The 22200-nt window shown below is 46.0% G+C and overlaps 1 protein-coding gene across 16 annotated transcripts in view; it reads right to left on the bottom strand.

The window, feature by feature from the left end:
* The window catches only part of DHDDS (dehydrodolichyl diphosphate synthase subunit), a 44722-nt gene that overhangs the window by 17701 nt on the left and 4821 nt on the right, over nucleotides 1–22200 (bottom strand). For 7 of the 16 annotated variants that reach the window (XM_074015750.1, XM_015440205.4, XM_015440196.4 and 4 more), the window contains exons 3-6: nucleotides 20486–20602; nucleotides 15264–15406; nucleotides 11388–11504; nucleotides 9575–9676 (exon numbers count right to left, since the gene is read on the bottom strand). In XM_074015750.1, the coding sequence (XP_073871851.1) occupies nucleotides 9575–9676; nucleotides 11388–11504; nucleotides 15264–15406; nucleotides 20486–20602 (479 nt within the window). The remainder of the gene's footprint in view (nucleotides 1–9574; nucleotides 9677–11387; nucleotides 11505–15263; nucleotides 15407–20485; nucleotides 20603–22200) is intronic. The other 9 variants (XM_045377208.3, XM_074015742.1, XM_074015751.1 and 6 more) reach the window with 2 other exon arrangements.

The following is a 22200-nucleotide window of genomic DNA, read 5'->3' on the forward strand; positions in this document are numbered from 1 at the left end:
TTTGGGAACTATAAAGTGCTATACAAATAATAATAATAATAAATTATTTTCAGTCCCACCAACTTGCAGTGTGACTTCAGAGACTCAGTATCTCTGAGTTTACAATTTATCTGCAAAGAGTTTCTTCTACCTACTTAAGGCAGTGGGCAGAATTCTCATGGAAAAAGCTGAGATTGTGCCAGTGCATTCCCGCCTGGGTGATACAGCAGACTCTGACTCCAAAAAAAAAAAAAAAAAAAAAAAAAGGGGGTAACTCTAAGGTGGATGGAAAGATGAAACTGACAAAATCAAAATGGAACATCTGTAGACTTTGGCCAACAAAAATCCATCACTAAATGGAATGGTGAGTTAAAGTTGTCTATGTGAAGACTTTTCAGAAACGATTTACATTAAATAACGGTAAAATATCCATTTTTATCTATGAGAATAGGTTTTTTTGTTTGTTTTGTTTTTTGAGACAGGATCTGGCTGTTAGCCAGGCTGGAGTGCAGTGATATGATCTTGGCTTACTGCAACCTCAGCTTCCTGGGCTCAAGTCATACTTCCATCTCAGCCTCCCAAGTAGCTGTGACTACAGGTGCATACCACCACACCCAGCTAATTTTTGTACTTTTAGAGACGGGGGGTTCACCATTTTGCCCAGGCTGGTCTCGAAGTCATGAGCCAAGCTATCCAACCCGCCTCAGCCACCCAAAGTGCTGGATAACAGGTGTGAGCCACTGCACCTGATCAAAACAGTTTACATTTTAAAAATCTTGGCAAGAATAAGGTGAAATGAGCACTTTCAAACTCAGATCCTGAGGAAACAAAAAATGCAGACAAGTTCAGTCAAATATTTAATTGTGGCATTATTTGTAATAATGAAATATTAGAAACTGCCTATATGCCCAACAAATAGAAGACTGGTTAAATAAATTAATGCAAGATATATTTTACAGCCATTATAAATAATGATATGAAGAATTATTAAAAACATGGGTCATGGAAAAGTACTCATAACACTGAATGAAAAAAGCATGAGTCGGGCCGGGCGCGGTGGCTCAAGCCTGTAATCCCAGCACTTTGGGAGGCCGAGACGGGCGGATCACGAGGCCAGGAGATCGAGAGACGATCCCGGCTAACACGGTGAAACCCCGTCTCTACTAAAAAATACAAAAAAACTAGCCGGGCGAGGTGGCGGGCGCCTGTAGTCCCAGCTACTTGGGAGGCTGAGGCAGGAGAACGGCGTAAACCCGGGAGGCGGAGCTTGCAGTGAGCTGAGATCCGGCCACTGCACTCCAGCCTGGGTGACAGAGCAAGACTCCGTCTCAAAAAAAAAAAAAAAGAAAAAAGAAAAAAGCATGAGTCAAAGTGTAAACTATTCATTATGTGACTTCATGTGTTGTAAATACTTATGTCAAAAGTGAGTGTGTGTGTGTGTGTGTGTGTGTGTGTGTGTGTTTGAGACAGGGTTTCACTCTGTTGTTCAGGCTAGAGAGCAATGGTGCAACCACAGCTCATTGCAACCTCGACCTGCTGGGCTCAAGTAATCATCCTCACTCGGCCTCCCAAGTAGCTACAGGCGTGTGCCAGAACACCCAGCTAACTGTTTTATTTTTGTAGAGACAGGGTCTTGCTGTGTTGCCAGGGCTGCTCTTAAACTCCAGGGCTCAAGCGATCTTCCTGCCTCAGCCTTCCAAAGTCCTGGGATTATAGGCATAAGCCACCATGCACATCTAATTTTTTCTTTTTTACTGCCTTATTGTTCATTTCAACTTTCCTATGAGGAAGTCAATATACCAGTGAATGAGAACACAGGCTCTGAAGCTAGGTTGAAATCTTGGCCCCAAGGTTTGCCAACTATGTGAACTTGCACAAGTTATCCATGTCTCAGTATTCTCACTTTAAAATGGGCATAAAAACAGTATATACCTTATAGGGTCTAAGGATAAACGTATGTGGAATACTTAATGCTTGGAACAGAGTAAATGCTCAGTAAGTGTTAGCAATTACTATTAACACTATTGTTTTATAAGAAAGACAGAGGCCTACAGGGAGTCAAGTAGCCCATTCAAGGTAATGGTGGAATAGAATTTATTAACTATCCTTTGGTCTCAGTCTAGTTCCTTCTTCTATAATTTCCAGACTTACAAAACAATCTATTAATTTAACTGCTGGCCGGGCATGGTGGCTCACGCCTGTAATCCTAGCACTTTGGGAGGCTGAGGCGGGCAGATCACGAGGTCAGGAGATCGAGACCATCCTGGCTAACACGGTGAAACCCCGTCTCTACTAAAAATACAAAAAAATTAGCCGGGCGCGGTGGTGGGCGCCTGTAGTCCCAGCTACTCAGGAGGCTGGGGTGGGAGAATTGCTTGAACCCGGGAGGCGGAGCTTGCAGTGAGCTGAGACTGCGCCACTGCACTCCAGCCTGGGAGATAGAGTGAGACTCCGTCTCAAAAAAAAAAAAAAAATTTAACTGCTAAAAATATACATATATACCTGGGTCAGGTGCAGTGGTTCAAACCTGTAATCCCAGCACTTTGAGAGGCCAAGGCAGGAGGATCACTTGAGCCCAGGAGTTTGAGACCAGCCTGGACAACATGGCAAGACCCTGTCTCTACAAAGAAGTCAAAAAATTAGCCAGATGTGGTAGGAGGCACCTGTGGTCCCAAATAGGAAGCTGAGGTGAAGGGATCTCTTGAGCCCAGGAGGTCTAGGCTGCAGTGAGCCATGTTCATACCACTGCACTTCAGCCTCAGCAACAGAGTGAAACCCTGTCTCAAAAACAAAACAAAACAGGCCAGGTGCTATGGCTCACACCTGTAATCCCAGGACTTTTGGAGGCCAAGGTGGGCAGATCACTTGAGGTCAGGAGTTTGAGATCAGCCTGGTCAACATGGTGAAACCCCATCTCTACTAAATATTAAAAAAATAGCTGGGTGTGATCCCAGCACTTTGGGAGGCCAAGGAGGGCAGATCGCGAGGTCAGGAGATCGAGACCATCCTGGCTAACATGGTGAAACCCCATTTCTACTAAAAACACAAAAAAATTAGCCGGGCATGGTGGCGGACCCCTGTATTCCCAGCTACTCAGGAGGCTGAGGCAGGAAAATGGCGTGAACCCAGGAGGCAGAGGTTGCAGTGAGCCAAGATCGCGCCACTGCACTCCAGCCTGAGTGACAGAGCGAAACTCCGTCTCAAAAAAAAAAAAAAAAAAAAAAAAATCCAAGTGTGGTGGTGTGCGCCTGTAATCCTAGCTACTCAGGAGGCTGAGGCACGAGAATCACTTGAACCTATAAGGTGGAGGTTGCAGTGAGCCGAGAGCACGCCACTGCATTTCACCCTGGGCAACAGAGCAAGACTCCATCTCAAAGAAACAAAAACACAAAAATATATACATACACACACACACACACCCTGGAAGAAATAAGAATGAGGAGTTGGATGGTGATGTGAGAAAGCAGGAAAATTCCAGCTATTTGAAGCATAGAACCTAATTGTAATTAATGCACTGACTTTGTTATAAATGTAGGTTTGTCTAAATTTGAATAATATAAAGTATACTGCCTCAGGCCCTGATTAGCCCAGTCTGAGCACACTAAGTTTCAGGAGTTGGTGGGTTGAGATATTGGCCTCCTGACCCTGGTGATACTGCCCAGCCCACACCCTGTCTGCATAACTAACCCCATAGAGGCAAGTTACTAAACCATGCAGGACAGAGAAGGATATGGAAAAACTTGCTGGACAAGAAGCAGGAGATAAGGTCAGTGGTTACTGCAATGTGGTATGAGGGTAGAGCATGCTGGACTAGGAGTCAAGATCAGAGTCCTAGGCATAATGCATATTAGATCTGCTTGTCAAATGGCTTTCTTTCACTCTAGAGTCAACACTTGTCCCTTAATATTTATTTCATACACCCAAGAACATTTGAAACATATTCATTATAAAGCACAAAAATATAATGAACTATGTAACTACCTCCAAACTAAGAATTTTAAAATTATCAAAAACATGCTTCTATTCCTATACCCCTTTTCTGTCTCATCCTCTTGCCTGCTACCCGTCAACTCCACCAGTCTCTTAATTGTTTTACCAACAGCTAATTTTCACTCTACATGTTAATTGACCTCTCTACAGCATTTGACACCATTGTTTCCATGGGTGCCCTACCCCTTCCCAACCTACACCAATACACTCCCTCTTTTCTTGGCTTATGTAATGCTGGCTGCCCTGGTTTTCTTCCTGCTTTTGTGTGTGTGTATTTTGTTTTGTTTTGTTTTATTTTTTTGCTTATAAAGTTTATTCTCCTCTACCCAGCCAGTAAAGGGCAGAGTTCCTCAAAAACACCATCCTAGGCTCTCTCTTCTTCTCACTCACTCCTTTGCAGGCAGGGCAGAGTGGCTCACGCCTGTAATCTCAGCATTTTGGGAGGCCAGGGCAGGAAGACCACTTGAGGCCAGGAGTTCAAGACCATCCTGGGCAACAAAATCAGACCCTGTTTTTACAAAAACTAAATATAAAAAGTTAGCTGGGCACGGTGGTGCACACCTGTAGTAGTAGGTACTTGAGAGGCTCCTTTGAGACCAGGAGTTCCAGGCTGCAGTGAGCTTTGATTGCCCCACTGCACTCCAGCCTAGGAGACAGGGTGAGACCATCTCTAAATAGATAAATAGACAGATAGACAGACTCTCCTTAGCTTTGTCATCCCCTCTTTGCTCAGGTTGCCTTACACACAGATGGCTTCCATACTGGTGACAGAGATAAACCCTGTCTGAACTGTTGACCTGACTATACCAACCCCTCTCTGAACTGTTGAACTGACATCTCTGTTCAACATGTACGGGATATCCAAAACCAAACTCCTGGATTTTCTTTCAGGGTTACCTAGCACGGTGAAGGGCACCACTATTCATTGTAATATAAGTCTAAAACCCTGGAGACACCCTTAACACTCCTTTCCCCAGAGTCAGTCAATTAAATCCTATTGATTTTAGCTACTTCATAACTTTTTTTTTTTTTTTTGAGACAGAGTCTCACTTTGTCATCCAGGCTGGAATGCAATGGTGCGATCTTGGCTCTCTGCAACCTCCGCCTCCTGGGTTCAAGCAATTCTCCTGCCTCAGCCTCCTGAGTAGCTGAGATTACAGGTGCATGCCACCACACTGTTTTTTGTATTTTTAGTAGAGACAGGGGTTCACCATGTTGGCCAGGTTGGTCTTGAACTCCTGACCTCAGGTGATCCACCCACCTTGGCCTCCCGAAGTGCTGGGATTACCACCACGCCCGGCTGCTACTTCATAACTCTTTGCATAGTCTATTACGTCAGCACCACTACCAGCACCACTCTACCACCACCACCATAATCCAAGCTGCCTTCCAGGTATTCTCTACTTAAATTGTTCCAATAACTTTTTAGCAACCAAGGAACTCCTCACTCTCCTGCCTCTTACCCTGGTTATTGCTTATTCCTCCTCCTTAGATCACTTATCATTTTCTCAGGGAGCCTTCCCTACTGGGTCCATTCTTCTTCTTATAAATTCTTGTTTAGTTTGCAAGTCGGGTAAAAAAGCTAAAAAAAAAAAAAAAGGGTCAGGCGAGATGGCTCACGCCTGTAATCCTAGCATTATGGGAAGCCTAGGTCGGTGGATCATTTGAGGTCAGGAGTTTGAGACCAGCCTGGCCAAGATGGTGAAACCTCATCTCAACTAAAAAATACAAAAATTAGCTGGGCATGGGGGTGGCTGCCTGTAATCCCAGCTATTTGGGAGGCTGAAGTAGGAGAATCACTTGAACCTGGGAGATGGAGGTTACAGTGAGCCAAGATCACGCCACTGCACTCTAGTCTGGGCAACAGAGAGAGGCATTGTCTCAAAACAAAAAAACAAAAACAAAACAAAACGAAACAAAAAAAGAAAATTCAGAAAGAAAAATTCTTGTTGTACCATGCACCACTGCCTTTATACCAGTTGTCACCATTATAATTTTATGCTAACTTGCATAATCTTCATTAATGTTTTTTTCCTTTACCAGAGCTCCATGAGGCAGGAAATATGTATTTTTATCCCCTATGTACAGCAATGTGCCTACCTATAGTGCACACTTAAAAAATATTTGAATTAAGAGGCCAGGCGCAGTGGCTCACGCCTGTAATCTCAGAACTTTGGGAGGCTGAGGCAGGTGGATCACTTGAAGTCAGGAGCTCAAGACTAGCCTGGCCAACATGGTGAAACCTCATCTCTACTAAACATACAAAAATTAACTTGGCGAGGTGGCGCATGCCTGTAATCCTAGCTATTCAGGAGGCTGAGGCACAAGAATCACTTGAATCTGGGAGGTGGGTGTTGCAGTGTGCTTAGATCACCCCATTGCACTCCAGCCTGGGTAACAAAGCGAGTCTCAAAAAAAAATAAATAAATATTGGATTAAAAAATTAGCCGAGTAGGGTCCGGGTGCGGTGGCTCACGCCTGTCATCCCAGCACTTTGGGAGGCCAAGGCAGACAGATCACGAGGTCAGGAGATCGAGACCATCCTGGCTAACACGTAAAACCCCATCTCTACTAAAAATACAAAAAATTAGCCAGGCGTGGTGGTGGGCGCCTGTAGTCCCAGCTACTCGGGAGGCTGAGGCAGGAGAATGGCGTGAACCTGGGAGGTGGAGCTTGCAGTGAGCCAAGATCTGCACCCCAGCCTGGGCGACAGAGCAAGACTCTGTCTCAAAGAAAAAAAAAAAAAAAAAAATTAGCTGACTGGCCAGGTGTGGTAGTTCGTGCCTGTAATCCCAGTACTTTGGGAGGCTGAGGTGGGTGGATTACCTGAGGTCGGGAGTTCGAGACCAGCCTGGTCAACATAGTGAAACCCCGTCCCTACTAAAATACAAAAATTAGCCGGACATGGTGACATGCCACTGTAATCCCAGCTACTCGGAAGGCTGAAGCAGGAGAATCGCTTGAGCCCAGGATGCGAAGGTTGCAGTGAGCCGAGACTGCACCATTGTACTCCAGCCTGGGCAAGAGACTCTGTCTCCAAAAAAGAATTAGCTGAGCATGGTGGCACACACCTGTAGTCCCAGCTACTTGGAAGGTTGAAGTGGGAGGGTTGCTTGAGCCTGGGAGGCACAGAATACAGTGGGCTGAGATCACACCACTGCACTCCAACCTGGGTGATAGAGCGAGTCCCTGTCTCAAAATAAAAATAAAAATAGGCCAGGAGTGCTGCCTCATGCCTGGAATCCCAGCACTTTGGGAGGCTGAGGCAGACAGATCACTTGAGGTCGGGAGTTTGAGACCAGCCTGGACAAAATGGTGAAACCCCATCTCTACTAAAAAGTACAAAAAATTAGCTGGGCGTGGTGGTGTGCGCCTATAATCCCAGCTACTTGGGAAGCTGAGGTGGAAGAATTGCTGGAACCCAGGAGGCCGAGGCTGCAGTGAGCCAAGATCATGCCATTGTACTCCAGCCTGGAGACAGAGCGAGACTCCATCTACAAAAAAATAAAAAATAAAAATAAAATATTTGTTGAATGAATGAACTATGTGACAGAGAAATGTCACCCAGCTGTTAGGAAGGAGAGGCATTCATAAAATAGCCTCAAAAACTGTCTCCTTTCCTTTTTATCTAATTCTATTCTCACCAAGTAAACTTTTTGATTTTTAATCTAGTTTCCTAGGTCAATCAAATTGGGAAGGGAACCAGAAAAAGTCCTGGTTCCCAAGATCCCACATAATAGAGGTAAAGGATAAGAATCCTAAAATCAAACAGCTTTAGATATGAGTCCCAGCTCTGGCACTTACTAGTATAGTAAAACTGGGCAATTCACTTCAATGCTGAACTCAGTTTTCTCATCTACAACATGGGTAATAGCCTTGAATCTGTCACACATAAGGTTAATGACTTAATGAAATACAGAACACAACATATCTCCTGGGTTATTTTTTGTTACTATTATTATATTATTGCTATTAGTTTACAAATATTGAAAGTTATATGAACAATAATGTGAGAGGGACCAAATATTTAAATGGCTTAAAAAGTCCCTCCAGCTCTAATAATTAGGATTCCACTATGTTGACAACAATTAATAATTTTCTTTTTGAAAAATACCTGAATTCGCCGGGCGTGGTGGCTCACGCCTGTAAGCTCAACACTTTGGGAGGGGGTGGGCGGATCATGAGGTCAGGGGTTCGAGACCAGCCTGACCAATATGGTGAAAACTGTCTCGACTAAAAATACAAAAATCAGCTGTGCATGGTGGCGCACGCCTGTAGCCCCAGCTACTTGGGAAGCTGAGGCAGAAGAATGGCTTGAACCTGGGAGGTGAAGGTTGCAGTGACACAAGATCACATCACTGGACTCCAGCCTGGGCGACAAAATGAGACTTTGTCTCACAAAAAAAAAAAAGAAGAAAAGAAAAGAAAAGAAAATCACCTGGGCCGGGCGCGGTGGCTCAAGCCTGTAATCCCAGCACTTTGGGAGGCCGAGACGGGTGGATCACGAGGTCAGGAGATCGAGACCATCCTGGCTAACACGGTGAAACCCCGTCTCTACTAAAAATACAAAAAAAAAAAAAAAAAAACTAGCCGGGCGAGGTGGCGGGCGCCTGTAGTCCCAGCTACTCAGGAGGCTGAGGCAGGAGAATGGCGTAGACCCGGGAGGCGGAGCTTGCAGCGAGCTGAGATCCGGCCACTGCACTCCAGCCTGGGCAACAGAGCGAGACTCCGTCTCAAAAAAAAAAAAAAAAAAAAAAAAAAAAAGAAAAGAAAATCACCTGAATCTTGTGTGAAACTAGAACATGAGAGACCTAAAGAACTCTAGCCCCAACAAACTGCATTCATGAAAAGTCATTCTTGGAAAAACACTACCAAAGGGCCAGGAGGGTGTAATTTGTAAAGGAATAATAACATGGCTTTGTCATCTGCTTTGCTTTTTCTCTGGGGTTTCTTGGTGTGTGGTGAACTGTAGTTCTGAAGCAGGTTGTAATAAGCCAATCCTAATCTCTAAATTTGGGAGATCCCCTTAAATCTTTCCACATGGCCGGGCACGGTGGCTCAAGCCTGTAATCCCAGCACTTTGGGAGGCCGAGATGGGTGGATCACGAGGTCAGGAGATCGAGACCATCCTGGCTAACACGGTGAAACCCCATCTCTACTAAAAAATACAAAAAACTAGCCGGGCGAGGTGGCAGGTGCATGTAGTCCCAGCTACTCGGGAGGCTGAGGCAGGAGAATGGCGTGAACCCGGGAGGTGGAGCTTGCAGTGAGCTGAGATCCGGCCACTGCACTCCAGCCTGGGCGACCGAGCAAGACTCCATCTCAAAAACAAAAAAAATCTTTCCACATGCTCCCCTAATTAGACCTCTGGCCAAGTACATGGCACAGAGGGGTTTTATGGTTTGGTACAGGCCTAGTTTTTTTGTTGTTGTTGTTTAAGAGATGGAGTTTTGCCATGTTGGCCAGGCTGGTCTTGAATTCCTGGCCTGCCTCAAATGGACTGCCCACCTAAGCCTCCTAATGTGCTGGGATTACAGGCATGAGCTGCCATGCTGACCCAGGCTTGTTTTCCTTAGTAATTACCATGCAAAACAACTCGGGATACCTGGGATCCAACAGGCCTTGCTCCACCCCCCACGCCATCTCTCTCACAGCATTGCTGATCTCATGACGGGATGTGTATGCAAAACAGACATTCAGGAAACACCTGAGGAGGGAAGAAGAGAATAATTTACCAAAGGGGGACAGGGAATGATGACTGAAGTCACTGATTACAGAGCAGCCCTTCCAGCCTTTCCCTAGAAAAACAAATACACACCAAATGTTAACCGTGGATACCTCTGAAAGGTGAAATTATGAATTTTTTGTGGTTTCCAAGTTTTCTTGGAATAAACATGTAACTAGTTTTATAATAAGACAAGTACTAAATGGCTCCTTTTTTTTTTGAGACAGAGTTTTGCTCTTGTTGTCCAGGCTGGAGTGCAGTGGCGTGATCTCGACTCACTGCAACCTCTGCCTCCTGGGTTCAAGTGATTCTTCTGCCTCAGCCTCCCAAGTAGCTGGGATTACAGGCGCACACCACCACGCCCAGCTAATTTTTGTATTTTTAGTAGAGACAGGGTTTCACCATGTTGGCCAGGCTGGTCTTGAACTCCTGACCTCAGGTGATTCACCTGCCTAGGATTACAGGCGTGAGACACTGTGCCCAGCCACTAAATAGCTCCTATTGTCCTCCTAACCCTCTCCTCTTCTACTGTACACCGGCTTTCAGAGGAAGATTCCACTGTGACATTGGCACAAACAAAGGAAAATAGGAAGGAGGTTTGGTGTAAAACAAGTCCACTGGCCGGGCGCGGTGGCTCACGCCCGCACTTTGGGAGGCCGAGGCGGGCAGATCACGAGGTCAGGAGATAGAGATCACAGTGAAACCCCGTCTCTACTAAAAATACAAAAAATTAGCTGAGCGCGGTGGTGGGCGCCTGTAGTCCCAGCTACTCGGGAGGCTGAGGCAGGAGAATGGCGTGAACCCGGGAGGTGGAGCTTGCAGTGAGCCGAGATCGCGCCACTGCACTCCAGCCTGGGCGACAGAACTAGACTCCGTCTCAAAAAAAAAAAAAAAAAAAGGCCGGGCGCGGTGGCTCAAGCCTGTAATCCCAGCACTTTGGGAGGCCGAGACGGGCGGATCACGAGGTCAGGAGATCAAGACCATCCTGGCTAACGCGGTGAAACCCCGTCTCTACTAAAAAAAATACAAAAAACTAGCCGGGCAAGGTGGCAGGCGCCTGTAGTCCCAGCTACTCGGGAGGCTGAGGCAGGAGAATGGCGCAAACCCGGGAGGTGGAGCTTGCAGTGAGCTGAGATCCGGCCACTGCACTCCAGCCTGGGCGACAGAGCGAGACTCCGTCTAAAAAAAAAAAAAAAAAAAAAAATACAAGTCCACTGCCAAAATACATGTTATGTTTCAAACATCACGGAGTTTGGATTATTGAATTCTATTCCCCGTAGGTCTGTATGACCTCCCAAGGTCATCCTATCCATAGGTTAAAGGAGTGTAACAGAAAAAGAATTTCTTGAAGGATCTGTCTTCAAAGACAGGGATAAGAACTGTTGTATTCTGATCCCATCCCCTGTCAAGTAAAAACATATATACATATACACACATACACATTTACTTGGTGGGGGGTAGGCACAGAAAGGAGGAAACTATGCATATGTGTCAGTATACACACATATAACATGTTATTGCAGAATCATGTCTGGTGTGCCCTGCAGTCAGGAGAAAGTCTCTAAGCTGCTCAACCTACTCTCTCATTGCCCGTTGCACCAATCTAGACCAAGAAAAGCCCAGGTCGTCTCCCTAAAGCCAGCAGGGAATCAAATATTGAAACAGCTCCCTACAGGGAAATCTGAGAACTTACTTGTTGTAGTTCTTTGTGGCCTGTACAGCTTGTGCAATCAGCTCCTGGAGATCCAAGGGTAACAAATGCAGGTCGCCCAGGACCCGGATACACACCCCATGCTTCTGCAGTTTCTCCCTGATCAGGGAAAAGAGGCAGCATTGGGATAGGGCCCCTGCTGAGCTGGAGAGAGCAAGGTGCTCAGGTAATAACTGACAACCAGTTTTTTGAGGGCTTTCCTGTGTGTCAGACACTGTTCTACATGCTTGCATCCCCTCAACAACTCTGAAAGCTTACTTCAGTGCCGAGGCTCAGACAGGACAGTCAGATGGGGACTGCCCAAGGTCATACAGCCATCAAGTGCTCTGTTAGGATTGAAATGCTGTCTGTCTGACTTGAGAACCCAAATTATTTTTCTTGAGACGGACTCTTGCTCTGTCACCCAGGCTGGAGTGCAGTGGTGTGATCTCAGCTCACTGCAACCTCCACCTCCCAGGTTCAAGCGATCTTCCCACTTCAGCCTCCCAAGTAGCTGGGATTACAGGCACCCGCCACCATGCCTGGCTAATTTTTGTATTTTTAGTAGAGACGGGGTTTCACTATGTTGGCCAGGCTGGTCTCGAACTCTTGACCTCAAGTGAGCTGCCTGCCTCGGTCTCCCAAAGAGCTGAGATTACAGGCATGAGCCACAGCGCTCAGTCCCAAACTCTTTTTTTTTTGTTGTTTGTTTGTTTCCTTTTTTGGAGACAGGGTCTTACCCTCACCCAGACTGGAGTGCAGCGGTATACTCATGGTTCAATATAACTTCCAAATCCTGAGCTCAAGCGATCCTCCTGCCACAGCTTCCCAAGTAGCTGGGACTAAAGGTGTACACCACCATGCCCGGCTAATTTTTGTATTTCTTGTAAAGATGAGGTCTCACTATGTTGCCCAAGGTGGTCTCAAACTCCTGGCGTCAAGTGATCCTCCTGCCTGAGCCTCCCACAGTGCTAGGATTACAGGTGTGAGCCACCATGTCCAGCAAGAACCCAAACTCTGGCCGGGCGCGGTGGCTCACGCCTGTAATCCCAGCACTTTGGGAGGCCGAGGCGGGCGGATCACAAGGTCAGGAGATCGAGACCACGGTGAAACCCCGTCTCTACTAAAAATACAAAAAATTAGCCGGGCGCGGTGGCGGGCGCCTGTAGTCCCAGCTACTCAGGAGGCTGAGGCAGGAGAATGGCGTAAACCCAGGAGGCGGAGCTTGCAGTGAGCCGAGATCGCGCCACTGCACTCCAGCCTGGGCGACAGAGCGAGACTCCGTCTCAAAAAACAAAACAAAACAAAACAAAACAAAACAAAACAAAAAGAACCCAAACTCTTTACTATACATTACACAACCTCATGTGTCCTTTTTGGGAAGTTGCATTTTATGTATCTGTGAAGTCCCATTTGAGAAGTGAGTAAACTCCTCAAGGGAAGGAGCTGTATTATTGGTTACTTTTGTTACGTTCTAGTGAAATATGATGATAATGGTGACAGCTAACATTCTATGTTTACTAAATTCCAGATATTGGTCTAAGTGCTTTACATGTACCAACACATTCCATTCTTACACCAACCTCTGAGTTATATACCATTATTATTCCCCTTTTACAGATGAGGAAGCTGAGGCACAGGGACGTTAGGTAATTTGTTCGGACAGTTGATTAATGGAGAACCAGGATTTGTACATAGGAAGTCAGCCTCCAGAGCTTGTCTTCTTAATTATGACATTATATTGCTTCCATACAATAACTCCCAAACTCTGCATATGGTGACAATGAATTCAACCAGTTTCTCTCATCCGGAAATGCTATGAAGAAACCAAATGCTTCACGTTTGGAAAATGGGAGCTTAATAGAAGGAAGTATACTAGAAGACCTTGATTCAGCTCTTCCTACTAGCTTGTGGTATAGTTCTGCCACTAGCTTGATGTGTGACCAGGCGTGAGCCCTCGTCTTCTGTTTTTTAAATTTTTAATTTACTTATTTTTATTTTAATGAATTAATTTTTTGAGACAGCATCTCACTCTGTTGCCCAGGATGGAAGATAGTGGTTCAATGACAGCTCATTGAAGCCTCAACCTCCCCAGACTCAAGTGAGCCTCCCTCTTCAGCCTCCCGTGTAGCTGGGATTACAGGCATGTGCCACCATCCTCAGTTAATTTTTTTTGTATTTTCTTGTAGAGATGGGGTTTTGCCATGTTGCCTAGGCTGGACTCAAGCAAATTCCTGGACTCAAGCAATCCACCCTCCTTGGCCTCCCAAAGCGCTGGGATTACAGGTGCGAGCCACCCTGCTCAACCTCTTCTCTTTACCAGGGTTTTGTTTCCCAACTGATGAAACAGAATAAGGCCAGTGGTTTTCCCACTTTCTTTCAGCCAAAGAACCCTTTCTTCAAATCAAATTCTACACAGAAGCCTAATACATAAAATAGGTAAATGCAACTCAGCACCCTCTACCCTACTCCCACTGGGTTCTTTCTACACCTCCTCAGACCTTGGGGTCTGTGGCACATTAATGGTAAAGCACCTCTGAGGTTTCTTCTTGCTTTCGCCAGGACTTCATGATAAACGAAGTCCATTTTCTCTACTATTAACTGATCAGAGCAATGTCATTAGCATCTCTTCTGCCGTGCATTTTGATCTTGCAGGAATTGTAAGATGGCCTGTCTCTCAGAGCACAGTGTAGATGATAGCTCAGCTCTGGAGTCAGAAAGACCCAGGTGTGCACTTTGGCTCTGCCTGATAGCTGTGTGACCCAGGATATATGCCTTAACTTCTTTGATTTCTACTTTCCTTCTCTCTAAAAATGGGCCAATAATATCTTTGTCATGTGATTACAGGATGAGTAAGAATATATTTTAGGCTCAAAGCCTGGCATATAGTAAGCACTTTAAAAAGGTAAGATTAGTGGGATGTGCCCCCCATGCCTCCATCCCCGGCTCCTTAGGTGTAAACTCTGAGCCACACAGGCTCTGCTGGGGACCAGGGAGCAATGTCTGTAGCCCAGAATCTCACCATCCTAATATAGACAGAAGGAAGCCTGGCTACCCTCCCTACCACCCATTGTTCTAGGCTTACCTTCACTGGAGTTCTAGGCTCACTGTTCTCTCATCTTCCTGGTATAGGTAGGAGCTGGGCACACAACAGTTGTAACTAAGGCTTTTGGGCAATTCTGGCTGGTAAGGGCTCCATACTTTGAAGCAAGCAGTCTCCACTGAACTTCGTCTTTGCCCCTCTCTGGCTTTATTCCCTAAGTTAAGCCTAAACTTACTGACAGCTAAGAATGGTACTGACGCTTCCCCATAATTGTCTCTTATGCATCATCCCATCCCTCCCAAAAGACTATGCAGGGGGAGTACAGAAACTTTTTAGGGTTCACTGTGCAGCAGAAAATGACTTCCTTAATGTTTTCTTTAACTCCACTTCCTTGGCCATAGTTTATTGGCTCTGGGGTAGAAATCTGATAGAATTTAGGGATCCCAATTAAGGGATTTTATTGATTCTGGGTTGCTCTTTTAAGGCAGAGAAAACTGGTCTGCAGAGAGAGATGGAAATAAATGAATATAGAGGTTCTACCTAGTGGGTTTAATTCCTGGTTTCAGTTTTGCTTGAGGTTGGCTGTACTTGTTCTTAAATCATGTGACACACCTCAATATCCTCAAATAAATGCCCCTTTTTTAATTTAAAAAAAATGGAAGAAATAAAGAATGAAAGACTATCTTGTATTTCTGATATTTGCCACCCAAGATGTCTAACCAACATTAAAAAGAGTTGGGAGTCCCTTAAGTAAGCCTCAGATAACAGAATTTCAAGGGTTAGGATAAGGCTGGGGGTGGTGGAAGAACATACTCTCCCCTCTGATAGCATCTTACTGTTCTTCCATCAAGCGGCTGAACTTCTGCCGAGCCAGATCCATAAGCCCGTCTACCTCACTCTTGGAGCGTTTGAAGTTCTCAATGCTGAATGCGTAGACCGTCACCTCTAGGATGCCCAGGTTCAAACACCACCGCAGAGTCTGAGAGGGGAGAAGGCAAGGAGCTAGGATACAAGGAAGAGTGGGAAGGGAAATAAGAGGTACTTTTTGGTCCTGACTCAGAGCTGGAGATGGGAGGCAGACTTTTCTCCTCCCAAAGCTGGGTGAAGCTAGGATAACATCAGTGTTTATGTTAGAATTAATGAATCAAACAAGGAGAAAACCACCATTGAAGAAACTGAAAAATGTGATCTTAGTGAATGCTGATGGCATTGTGCATTACAAGAAAGAACTCTGCACTGAGAGTGTAAAGACCTAGGTTCTAGTCCCTGAGTCCATCATGCACTTATGTGACTAGAATCAAATCACTTAATCTCTCTAGGTTTAAGTCTCCTTACCTGTAATAGGAATCACAATCCATCCCTTACAAGGTGGTTAACGAACAATATAAAAACACAAGGTGTTATTACTCACAGCGTAACTTCATTATTCTGGTAGGTTGGGAGGCTGATGAGTCAAAAGAAAAAAAGCAATAACTGGACAGCTGTGTAACATTTAATAGCCTGCAAAGGGGTTTCACATAATTTCATTCGATTCTTTGAACACCCACTTTAAAATGACACTGCTGTTTTCATGCCTACTTTACAGATGATAAAACAGGCTCAGAGTTGAAGAATATGTCAAAAATCCTCAACTCAACTGTCTGATTCCATTATATGGAGTTCTAGAACAGGAAAAACAAATTTATAGTTACAGAAATCAGAACAGTAGTTGCCTAGAGAAGAAAAGGAGGAGGTGGAACAGAAGTTGATTGAGAAAGGGCACCAGGGAACTTTTTGGAGAGATAGAAATGTCCTACATCTTTTTGTTTTTTTTTTGTTTGTTTTTTGGTGGAATCTCGCTCTGTCACCCAGGCTGGAGTGCAGTGCTACAATCTTGGCTCACTACAACCTCCACCTCCTACGTTCAAGTGATTCTCCTGCCTCAGCCTCCCGAGTAGGTGGCCTACAGGCATGTGCCACCACACCCGGCTAACTTTTTGTATTTTTAGCAGAGACAGATTTCGCCATGCTGGCCAGGCTGGTCTCGAACTCCTGACCTCAGGTGATCTGCCTGCCTCGGCCTCCCAAAGTGGTAGGATTACAGGCATGAGCCACTGCGCCCAGCAGGAAATGTCTCATATCTCAACAGGGGTATGGGTTAAATGAATGCATTGTCAAAACCTAAAATCTGTGCATTTCACCATATGAAATTATAATTCAAAAAGAAATGAAACTGGCTGGGTGCGGTGGGTCACACCTGTAACCCTAGCACTTTGGGAGGCCGAGGTGAGCGGATTACCTGAGGTCGGGAGTTCAAGACCAGCCTGGCCAACATGGTAAAACCCCATCTCTACTAAAAATACAAAAACTTAGCTGGGTGCAATGGCGCATGCCTGTAATCCCAGCTACTTGGGAGGTTGAGGCAGGAGAATTGCTTGAACCCGGGAGGCACAGGCTGTGGTGAGCAGAGATCTTACCACTGTACTCCAGCCTGGGCTACAGAGCGAGACTTTGACTCAAAAAAAACAGGCGAGGCATGGTGGCTCATGCCTATAATCCCAGCACTTTGGGAGGCCGAGGTGGGAGGATCACGAGGTCAGGAGTTCAAGACCAGCCTGACCAACATGGTGAAACCCCATCTCTACTAAAAATGCAAAAATTAGCTGGGCGTGGTGACGCAGGCCTGAAATCCCAGCTAGTCAGGAGGCTGAGGCAGGAAAATCCCTCGAACCTGGGAGGCAGAGGTTGCAGTGAGCCAAGATCGCGCCACTGTACTCCAACCTGGGCGACAGAGAGAGCGACTCTGTCTCAAAAAAAAGAAAAAATGAAACTCACACTTAAACTTAGTCCTGGCTGGGCGCGGTGGCTCACACCTGTAATCCCAGCACTTAGGCCACGGGGGGCAGATCACGAGGTCAGGAGTTTGTGACCAGCCTGGCTAACATGATGAAACTCCGTCTCTATTAAAAACACAAAAATTAGCCAGGAGTGGTGGCACGCACCTGTAATCCCAGCTACTCGGCAGGCTGAGGCAGGAGAATCGCTTGAACCCGGGAGGCGGAGGTTGTAGTGAGCTGAGATCACGCCACTGCACCCTAGCCTGGGTGACAGAGCAAGACTCCATCTCAAAAAAAAAAAAAAAAAAAAGGGCCGGGCGCGGTGGCTCAAGCCTGTAATCCCAGCACTTTGGGAGGCCGAGGCGGGCGGATCACGAGGTCAGGAGATCGAGACCATCCTGGCTAACACGGTGAAACCCCGTCTCTACTAAAAATACAAAAAGAAATTAGCCGGGCTTGGTGGCGGGCGCCTGTAGTCCCAGCTACTCGGGAGGCTGAGGCAGGAGAATGGCGTGAACCCGGGAGGCGGAGCTTGCAGTGAGCCGAGATCGCGCCACTGCACTCCAGTCTGGGCGACAGAGCGAGACTCCGTCTCAAAAAAAAAAAGAAAAGAAAAAAACTTAGTCCTTTGGGGCTGCTCTAATCCTGTACCACTAAAGGTGGAGAACAATGCTGAGAGGTGAAGAACAATGTTGAGAGATAGAGAGCTGGAGAAATGTTGAGAGATGGAGAACAGAAGAAACAAAGCTAAAGAGCTACCTCTCTAACCCCTTAACAAACATACAAGCAAACAAATCTATTGTTATCTTAGGAAAATTACCAGTGAGAACCTGACACTTGAACAGTCTCAGGCTCTAAAGACCTTGCAAGGCAGCCACTGTGGATGGCACATCTGGGTTGGAACCCACCACTGACATCAGTCAATATAATTGCTAATAACAAGTTTGATTTTTGAGCACTTCCTTTATGTCAGGGCCTGTGCTACATGCTTTCCATTGTGCCATCTTATTTATCTTCAAATAATCTACTGAGAGAGATTGCTAACCTTGTTTCATAGATGAAGAAACTGAGGCAAAAGGAAGCTACATAACTCACTGCAGGTCGCAAAGCCAGACAGTGACAGAGCAGGGGTGCCAATGAGTTCTGAGGGACTCCAGAGCTTAAGCTCTTAAGCATTAGGCAAAACTGCCTCTCAGTTACAAAACAGAAGCCAGAGTCAACAAACTCCATAAAGTAAAGACTTCTACAAAGTGTTAGTGAGAACCCCACTGCCACTCATTCAAGAAAAAAACATCACAGCCCTGGCATCACGCTGTGCCCTTGTGCCAGGATACTGGGACCTGTGAACTACAGACCATATTTCCATTCTTTTTTTTTTTTTTGAGACGGAGTCTCACTCTGTTGCTTAGGCTGGAGTGCAGTGATGTAATCTCAGCTCACTGCAAGCTCCGCCTCTCGGGTTCATGCCATTCTCCTGCCTCAGCCTCCTGAGTAGCTGGGATTACAGGTGCCTGCCACCACGCCCGGCTAGTTTTTTGTATTTTTAGTAGAGATGGGGTTTCACTGTGTTAGCCAGGATAGTCTTGATCTTCTGACCTCATGATCCGTGTGCCTCGGCCTCCCAAAGTGCTGGGATTACAGGCGTGAGCCACTGCTCCCGGCCCTCCATTCTTCTTAAAACTTTCACCAAGATTGTCATATTCCATTCTTTTGTTAAACTTAATGTTTTCCAATTTATAACATGCATTATACCACAAAATGTTCATGACCTCTGTGTAGAGTGATGTCCTGGTTTGCTGGGGACTTTCACCAGTTTTAGCACTGAAAGATCTGCGTCCTGAGAAACCTGTCAGCCTTGCCAAAGCAGAATGAATAGTCACCCAATGTTCATCCAGAAATGTCACTTCTAAGAATTTATCCAAAAAGAGTACTTTTTTTTTTCAGACAAGGTCTTGCTCTGTCACCAGGCTGGAGTGTGGTGACATGAACATAGCTCACTGCAGCCTCAACCTCCAGGGTTCAAGTGATCCTTCCACCTCAGTCCCATAAGTAGCTGGGACCACAGGCATGCACCACCATGCTTGGCTAATTTTTTTTTTTTTTTTTTTTTTTGTAGAGACAGGATCTCACCATGTTGCCCAGGGTGAAACAGTACTATTTATAATGTTTATTGTAATGTCAAGTAATAGTGGAGCAGTTAAATTGTATCAGATCCTCTTGATAAAATGTTCTATAGTCATTGAAATATACAGTTAGAAAGCTTATATATACACCTTAAAAAATGCTTCCCCAAATGTTGGCCGGGCACAGTGGCTCATGACTGTAACCCCAGCACTTTGGGAGGCTGATGGGGGTGGATCACTTGAGGTCAGAAGTTCGAGAACAGCCTGGCCAACATGGTGAAACCTCATCTCTCTCAAAATACAAAAGAATTAGTTGGATGTGGTGACAGGTGTTCAATCTCAACTACTCAGGAGGCTGAGGAAGAAAATCACTTGAACCCGGGAGGTGGAGGTTGCAGTGAGCAGAGATCATGCCACTGCACTCCAGCCTGGGCAACAGAGCGAGACGCTGTCTCAAACAAACAAAACCAAAATGTTAAAAAATAAGGTTACCGAAGCTACAGATGCAATTTTATTAATGTTAAGTCATGTAGAGCATACAATAAGGATTGGATGAGGCATAGAATATAAACTGTTGATTTATTAAAATAAGAAGAGGCAATTTTGTTCCTATTTCCAATATTTTATGGTCATTCACTGGATGATTACTTCTTTGTTAATGTCATTTTTTTTTTTTCTTGAGATGGTGTCACTCTGTCACCCAGGCTAGAGTACAGTGGCACAATCTCTGTTCACTGCCGCCTCAAGCTTCCTGGGCTCAGATAGTCCTCCCACCTCAGCCTCCTGAGTAGCTGGAGGCACAGGTGTGCACCACCAAGTCTGGCTAATTTTTAAATTTTTTTTGTAGAGACAGGGTTTGACTATGTTGCCCAGGCTGGTCCTGAATCCCTGGGCTCAAGCAATCCTCCTGCCTCGGCCTCCCAAAGTGTGGGATTACAGGCATAAGCAACCACATCTGGCCAATGTCAAGATGAGACCTATAGCTAGCAAGCAAACAGTAAAACACAGAGACAGATACACAAAACACTCTTCAACCACAGCAAACTCAGAGCCTGGTTTTCTAGCTATAATCCACCTCTCCACAGACTATTCACTTTGGGCTCTGCCATACAAACCCACCTCAGCTAGCTTGTTGAAGCCCTGTGAGTGGCCTTCCTGCCGCTCCACCTGGCACTTCTTGGCATAGCGACGGTTCCCGTCCATTATGAATGCAATGTGTTTCGGCATTGGGCCTGCCTGTGGAATAGGAAGACAAATCATGAACAGGTTTCATATTCTTCAGGGATAAAGGAAGACACTACACCCCAAGGTGATAAGTTTGGGTTATGTGATGAAAACCTCAATGAAGGGAATTGGGTACTTTGTGCTTTTAACTCAGTAAAAAGACATTAAAGTTTACTTACTTAGTTACTTAATTTTGAGGCAGGATCTCACTCAGTCACCCAGACTGGAATGCAATGGTGTGATCACAGCTGACTGCAGCCTTGGCCTCCTGGGCTCAAGTGATGCTCCCACCTCTGCCTCTCACTGACTAGCCAGGGCTACCAGCACATGCCATCACACCTACCTAGCCTTTTTTTTTTTCTTTTTTTTTTTAAGAGATGGAGTCGGCCAGGCATGGTGGCTTACGCCTATAATTCCAGCACTTTGGGAGGCTGAGGTGGGTGGATCACTTGAGGTCAGGCGTTCGAGACCAGCCTGGCCAACATGGTGAAACTTGGTCTCTACTAAAAATACAAAAATTAGCCAGGCATGGTGGCATGTGCCTGTAGTCCCAGCTACTCTACTCTGGAGGCTGAGACAGGAGAATCGCTTGAACCCAGGAGGTGGAGGTTGCAGTGAGTCGAGATCATGCCACTGCACTCCAGCCTGGGCGACACAGTGAGACCATCTCAAAAAAAAGAGATGGGTGGGGTGTTTTCGCATGTTGCCCAGGTCTCGAACTCCTGGGCTCAAGCAATCCTCCTTCATCAGCCTCCCAAACTGCTGGGATTAAAAAAGGTATGAGCCACCATAGCTGGCCTACTTATTATTTTTTTGAGATGGAGTCTCGCTCTGTTGCCCGGGCTGGAGTGCACTGGTGCGATTTCGGCTCACTGCAAGCTCCGCCTCCCGGGTTCACGCCATTCTCCTGCCTCAGCCTCCCGAGTAGCTGGGACTACAGGCGCCTGCCACCACGCCCGGCTAATTTTTTTTTGTATTTTTAGTAGAGACGGGGTTTCACTGTGTTAGCCAGGATGGTCTCGATCTCCTGACCTCGTGATCCACCCACCTTGGACTCCCAAAGTGCTGGGATTACAGGCTGAGCCACTGCGCCCGGCCTACTTATTTTTATTTACATATTTACTGAGCACTTACTCCATGGCAAATACTATGCTAAGCTTCTTTTTTTTTTGAGACGGAGTCTCACTCTGTCGCCCAGGCTGGAGCGCAGTGGCCGGATCTCAGCTCACTGCAAACTCCGCCTCCCAGGTTCACGCCATTCTCCTGCCTCAGCCTCCCGAGTAGCTGGGACTACAGGCGCCCACCACCTTGCCCGGCTAGTTTTTTGTATTTTTTAGTAGAGACGGGGTTTCACTGGGTTAGCCAGGACGGTCTTGATCTCCTGACCTCGTGATCCGCCCATCTCGGCCTCCCAAAGTGCTGGGATTACAGGCTTGAGCCACCACGCCCGGCCTGCTAAGCTTCTTATACTTCATCTTATCATACAAGTCTATAAAGTAAATAGTATTATCTTCATTTTACAGATGGAAAAACAAGCTCAGAGACTTCTAGTGACTTGCATAAGTCACACAGTTAAGAAGAGACAAATGGGGATTCAAACTGATGTCCCT

The sequence above is a fragment of the Macaca fascicularis genome, chromosome 1 (assembly GCF_037993035.2).
Source record: "Macaca fascicularis isolate 582-1 chromosome 1, T2T-MFA8v1.1".
Taxonomy (NCBI): domain Eukaryota; kingdom Metazoa; phylum Chordata; class Mammalia; order Primates; family Cercopithecidae; genus Macaca; species Macaca fascicularis.